The sequence below is a fragment of the Ochotona princeps genome, chromosome 2 (genome assembly GCF_030435755.1).
Source record: "Ochotona princeps isolate mOchPri1 chromosome 2, mOchPri1.hap1, whole genome shotgun sequence".
Classification (NCBI taxonomy): domain Eukaryota; kingdom Metazoa; phylum Chordata; class Mammalia; order Lagomorpha; family Ochotonidae; genus Ochotona; species Ochotona princeps.
Window position 1 is genome coordinate 26,575,578 of NC_080833.1, and position 6,226 is coordinate 26,581,803.

At 55.6% G+C, this 6,226-nt stretch overlaps 1 protein-coding gene and 1 long non-coding RNA gene across 3 annotated transcripts; one reads left to right on the forward strand and one right to left on the reverse strand.

Annotated features, from left to right (window-relative positions):
* Positions 1-1,790: 1,790 nt before the first annotated feature.
* C2H1orf216 (chromosome 2 C1orf216 homolog) lies at positions 1,791-5,440 on the reverse strand. 2 transcript variants are annotated; one of them, XM_004591589.2, is made up of 2 exons: positions 5,310-5,440; positions 1,791-3,304 (listed from the first exon to the last, which is right to left on the reverse strand). In XM_004591589.2, the coding sequence occupies exon 2, from the start codon at positions 3,297-3,299 to the stop codon at positions 2,601-2,603; it is 699 nt and encodes a 232-aa protein (XP_004591646.2). In that variant the 5' UTR covers positions 3,300-3,304; positions 5,310-5,440; the 3' UTR covers positions 1,791-2,600. The 2 variants fall into 2 exon arrangements, with proteins under 2 accessions (XP_004591646.2, XP_058534770.1); XM_058678787.1 differs by having other exon boundaries at positions 1,791-3,307.
* LOC131482869 (uncharacterized) lies at positions 3,327-4,486 on the forward strand. Its single transcript, XR_009247358.1, has 2 exons — positions 3,327-3,789; positions 4,376-4,486. It is a non-coding gene; the product is annotated as an uncharacterized LOC131482869 (long non-coding RNA).
* Positions 5,441-6,226: the final 786 nt, after the last annotated feature.

Genomic DNA, 6,226 nt, shown 5'->3' on the forward strand with positions numbered 1-6,226 from the left:
ATTCATCTGAGTAGATATTAGCCAGTAAGATATACCTTTACTAAACCAGCCACAACATGCCTCGGGTGGTGCTGGGTAGTGCTGGACTCCTGGCCGCGTGTGAGATCCCCTACTTCTAGCCTGCAGGAAATTGGGACTTCCAGTCTCCTAGCAGTCTTTCACTTGTCTGTCATGTGTGCTTGGAGGAAGCAGATTGCCATGCTGGAAGGACCCATAAGCCAGGCAAGGCAGGGGGGTTTAGAGCCAACTGAGGGGCCAACTGTTACCAGCATAGCTGCCTTAGGCTGGCACCCTGAGTGCAGTTCTGGGACAGATCAGGAAAGAGAGAGCCTAACAGCCACGCTTAGGCCCCTGAGAGCTTACACATGTGGACTTATTTCCTTGTTTCCCATCGTAAGCTTGAGGGCAGGGTGTTATGCAGCACTAGGTAATAATAAGGTTTATCAAATAATGGAGTTTTTGGAGAAGCGGCCAGACCAGCTTATGCTGACAACTAGTTGGCCTCAGGGAGTTAGGAGTGCCAACCCAGATTGGGGCCAACATTGGATCTGGAAGATTTCCATAAAAAAGGAAAAGTAACAGATTTTTTGAGAAATCAATAAATCATTACACAAACTATAAAATGGAAGATGAAATCTAAACCAGCATCTGCAGAGATCTGGAGTCATGTACCTGTATTAGGACTGCGCATGTCAGAACCCTCTATGACCCTCAGCCTCTCCCAGGCACCCACCCTCAGGACAGCAGCAAGTCCAGGCTGTGATGGAATACATGAGTGTGTATGTAGGTGACAGTGGGGGTAGAGGGGAGGAGCCATGAGCCTCACAATCCATTCAGGTCCCCAGGGCACTCAGGACGAGGGCAATCCAACATGGGTTCTCAAGGCAGAGCCCAGCTCCCCCATCAGGCTGGGGCGCTCCTGAGAGCTCCCCATCAGACTGCCAGGCATGGGAGGCTGAGCTCCTTTCCTCCTGACTACTCAGCCCCAGACTCCAGCATGAAGGGAGCCTACTGAGGCCCAGGGCACCCAGCAACATGACACAGTCTCGGGCTGCACTCTTCGGCCTGGTTTATTCATCCTGCGTTAGTCCAGGACCCGGATTCACACTCAATACGCAAGAAGCCACAGATGCCAAGTCCCCGCTGCCCACACCCCTCCCTTTACCCACTCATCAGGGATGGAGCTCTCTGGAGAGGAATGGCAAAATCCTTCATGCCTGGTGCACCTGGAGCCCAAGGGCCAGGGCTGCCACTGCCAACCTCCCCATCATCGTTGGCCTGGCAGGGTGACTTCATGCACAAGGATCTTGTATTTTTTTGGCTCCTGGGAGTAGAGCCAAGAGCCTGGCCACCTTCACCACTGGTCCTGCATGGGGCTTGACAACTCTGCAGCCCACAGAGCCGCTGCTGGAGCCTGTCTCCATTTGAAGGCCATCTAAGAGTCTCCTGGGCCTGGGCTGACATGGCCACCTGCCCATCTTCGAGAGCTGAGCTAACCCCTGCCCTGAGTCCCACTTCAGAGATGCACAATGCACGAAGCTGCAAAAGCCAGAGAGCCCATGGCAAGGCAGAGGCTCAGGGAGGGCAGTGAGAGCTTGCTTGCCCGTGCTGTAGAACTCCCATCCATTGCTGCAAGTACGCCTTCTCATCGGGAGCTAAAGCCGGTGTGGTTCTCAACAGTTCCTTCCCCAGTGCAGAGAGAGCTCTGGCTTGTCGAAAACTGGTACTTCAGAATCTCTGTTCTGTTCTTCCCAGGGTTCTGCTACTGTCACTTCCCAGGGTATCCAGAGGCAGAGTTCAAGAGGGACGGTTGCTTGTCTTCTCTGCTATGAATACCACCTTCCCCCTCCCATTTTCTTCCCCTGTCAAATTCATTCTCCACCAACTAACCCTAACAAAATGTAGATAAAGATGCTACGGCAGGCCAGAGAGGATCTAGACCTCTTACATCAAGGACAGCGGACCAGTACAGCAAGGTATGGGATACGCGAGGGTTGGAGAAGAGTGACAGTCTGGACCATCCCAAGAGGATGGATCAGCCATGGACAGATAACAGCAGGCCAATGCTTTCTCATTAGGGAGAGTGAGACCCAGTTGGGTGCAAAAGCGTTGTGGTTAAGCCACGGTAAAACAGGGTGTGAGCATATGCCTGACTGGTGCATCTGAGCCTGTATACACTTATTCCCTGGTCCATCTGCAAATACACATGCACCTGACACCCAGGCCTATGCATACAAGGGCTCATTCATACACACCCAACTCAAATCCACTCATACACACACACATCCCTTTTGTATGAACATCCTTAGTGCAGATATATACACACATTTGGGTATCTGTCCACCCATGAATTTACAAATTCACCTCCCTGTTACATACATGTTATATACATCTGTTTTTCCTACATACTTACACACACATAGCATCATACTCTATTTACATATGCCTGCACACACCTGTCTTCCTGTTAGTACATCATACTCACTCAGACTTACCTGCAGTCAGGCTAGCAAATGATCATGTACTGATCTGTGTACAACCACACATGTGCCTGCAGACATACCCACATACACCCTCTCACCCTTGTGGGGGACACACCCTTAGCCCTGGTCCTGGGGCCTGGATGGTGCTGCCCTCTGCTGGAGACAACGGATCAGCTCCTTGCGATTGTCTAGGATGGTGTCGAAGCTTTCCTGCAGCCGGGCCTGCTGGTCAACCAGCTGGTGCTGCAAGCCCCGGATCCACTGCAGCAGTGCCAGGCGCCGGTACATCACCAAGTGCACGTGGTGCTTCTCCTTCTCCCGCTCTTTGTAGCGCTCCTGTGCCTGCAGCTGCTGCACAGCTTGGGCCACAGAGGGCAGAAGAGGATCTGAGGGGCCCAGGCCTCGGGGGGTCCCACAGGCAGGCTCAGGGCTGCTGCTGCTGCTGCTGCTGCTGGGGCTGTCAGTGCTCAGGGGGCTGCTGGCGTAGCCATTGTCCTCCAGAGGGGAGCAGATGGTGCTGGCATCCCCCATCTTCTCAGGCTCAGCCCTGGGAATCTCTGCTCCCTCAGGGGGGCTGCGGACCCCTTCTTCATGCGACCCAGGAGCCTGTGAGGCCTGGCTAGCAGAGGACAGCTTGGAGGAGCTCTTTAACAGGGTGGGCTCCACCCTGCCCAGTATCCCATGCCAGTTCTCATTGGCATCACTGGCACTTGCCATGAAATTGCAGTTGCTGTCTGGTTGGGGCTGACATGCTGCAGGGGCTGGGCCCCCCAGGAATGGGCCCCCCTCAGCCAGCCCTGGCTGGATGGCGAACATCTGGTCTGCTGAAGGGAAGCAGAAGAATGTGTCACACAGGGCAGGGCAGGGCAGGGCAGGGTGCCTGCAGTCATGGCAACCAGGCCACAGGGCAGCAGGCCGTGCTATCCTCTCCCCTCGCTCTGCTAATGCTCCCTTTGTGGGTCCCCACCCTTCCCCCACTGTTCCCTCACAGTCACCCATATAGCCCTCAGGGGCAGGCCACCATCTTGGTCTACATGCTTCTCCCCAGGTTAGGTCGCTCTCTGCTGCAGCTCTGGGGACCGTGATGTGCTGGTGATTCTTCAATCTGTTCCTTGTCCAGATCCAACAGTTACCCAGCCCTGCAGCCAGCCAGAGGGCCCGGGCAATCTCCCGGTCCAAGCTAGCCGCCTCAGCATCCTCAACATGGCACCTCTCCTTCCCACTCAGCCACCCGAGCCAGTGCCTGGCAGTAGCCCAGAATCCATGTTTAGCTTCCTTCCCTCATCTCATTGGTCACCAAATTCAGGTAATTCTCGCTCTTCAATTTCATTTGGCCCAGGCCATTTTTCTGACCTTGAATTACTCCCATGGCCCTTTCACTGATCTCACCAGCACTGATTAAAAATGTAACAGGGCACAGCACTACGGCCCGACAGGTGGAGCTGCCCTGGCAATGCTGGCACCCCACACTGGGTGACGATCCCCCCTCACTGCTGTGCTTCCAATCCAGCTTCCTGGGAACGCAGCAGAAAATGAACCAGCCACTCTGGCCCCTGCCACCCACACAGGGACCAGGACGGAGTTCCTGACTTTCAGTTTTGGCTTGGCTCAGGCCTGGCTGTTGCAGACAGCCAGAGCATATAGAAGACTGATCTTTCTCTTTCAAATAATCTGTTTAAAGTGCAGATCTGAAAGGTCTTCATGACGTGCAATGCCTTGTGTGCGGCTGGCCACTGGCTTCTTGCCATTCTGCCTTCCCATCAATTACACTGCTCAGTGTTCCCAGAATACCCTCTTATTGTCCTCACACCTGTTCCTTTGCTACAATATCCCGCCTCTCCCTCCTCCAAGCTCCCCCCTCCACCCAGCAAATCCTTTGCAATACTTTACAGCTGAGCTCTCCAAGCTCTGCCCAGCACTAGCACACCAGCACGCCCCTCTGAAGCCCTCTTCAAAGTCTCCCCAGCGACCTGAGTAAATGTAAACAAGCACACTGCATTTCACTTTCCTGCCCTCCGCCACCCTCCTTAGCCATGTTTCTTTCCTGATGGTAGGAAATTGCCACTCAACTGCAACTGTTGGTTTGCTTTTCCTCTGGCTTCTGACTAGACTCACAACTCCTGTACCCGAGCCCCCACCAGACTCCCAGGATCCCCCCAGACTTGCAGAGAGGCCTGGAGCAGGATTTCCATGTGCCAGGATAGAAGAGCTGGAGGAGCTGGGCGCCCCTCCCTCCTCGCCCCAGGGAGCCCCTCCTCTCTCTCCCAGTGTCCGGGAACAAATCCACCACCTTGCGTCCTGTCCCTGGTTTGCCCCATCCCTGGAGGAAGGGCCAAGGACACGACTCCTCCCAGTGCGGCTTCTGTGGAAATCCTAGCCTGAATTGAGATGAGGGTTCCCGTGACCAAAACGCAGGAAACCGGAAGATCACCGGAGGTGAGGGGTGGGGACAGAACAGCAGATCCCAGCGGGACCCCTAGGTGGCAGAGACCTTCTGCAAAGCTAGGGGCGGGCCGAAGTCCTGGAGGGAATGGTGCGGGATAGGAGCCTGAGCATCCTCAAGATGCGGGAAGAGGCCTGCAGATCCGCCCTTACCCTCCCCTGTTTTCATTTTTTTTTTTTCCCTAGGGAAGCTGGGGCGGGGTGGGAACTGGGCCGAGCAGCGTTGGTTCACAGAGCCAGTAAGAAGGGATCTCAGACCTGGCGCCCCGCCCCACCCCCAGTTAATCCCCAGTTTGCCTGGGCGGATAGTGGGCCCCTGCGGAAACGGAGACCATCTCCGCTGAACTTGGCTAGGCCAGCCCTCCCCCTTGGACCGGGACTCACAGTCTAGAGGCGCCTGCTCCCGCGCCGCTGGCTCCGGCTCTGGCGCGCCCCGCTCGGGATGGGGGTGCCTAGCAGGGCCTCCCCGCGACCCGGGCTCCGACTGCGGCGTCTGGATGCGACTGCGCGGCGCGGCGGGGCGGGGCGCAGCGGCCCACGTGGGCGCGCTCGGTTTTCCGCGGAGCCCTGCGCCGGGTCGCTGCTCCGCAGCCGCCTGCCCAGTTCGCGCTGCCCGCGGCCTGGTGCTGTCGCCCAACGGCACTCGCTGGGTTCCTGCGCTGGGTTCGCCTCACTGCGCAGGCAATGAGATTTTCAAGACGAAAATCTGATCCTTCACCACTTTGCTTAGCTTCCCTCTGGCGATCACTCCCTGCTCTATCCTTGAGTCTCTTTCTCTGTCGGTGGGTCTCCCGCTCCTGCATGCCGGCTGGCTTTGTGCCCAACCTTCGCTCCTTCTGCCGGAAATTCTCCCCACATCTCGGAGCTTTCCCTGAGAAACCACCTGTGACCGCAGACTTTTGTATTATCTCAGGGCACTTTTGTTGCTTTATCATAACTTGAGAATTTTATATTTATTGTGTGTGTATCTGACTCATCACTTTAAAATACACCTTTATTTGAGAGGCAGAATTCCGGAGAGGGAGAGATAGACCTATACGCTGGTGCACTCCCCAGATTACTGCAGTGGTGGAACCAGGAGCCGGCAGCTCCGCTTGAGTCTGCAACTTGAGTGCTGGAGCACCAAGGCCATCTTCCTTTGCCTTCCTGGATAAGAAATGGAGCAGCCGGGACTCGAGCCAGCGCCATTACTCATGCTGGCTTTACAGGCTTGGCCTTTACCCACTGCACCACAAAGCCAGCCAGCTGGGAGACTACTTTTTTTTGTTTTATTGGAAAGTCAGATTTGCAGAGAGAAGGAG

Coding starts and splice junctions, on each gene's coding strand:
- C2H1orf216 (XM_004591589.2), bottom strand. CDS start 3,299: ATGTTCGCCATCCAGCCAGGGCTGGCTGAGGGGGGCCCATTCCTGGGG.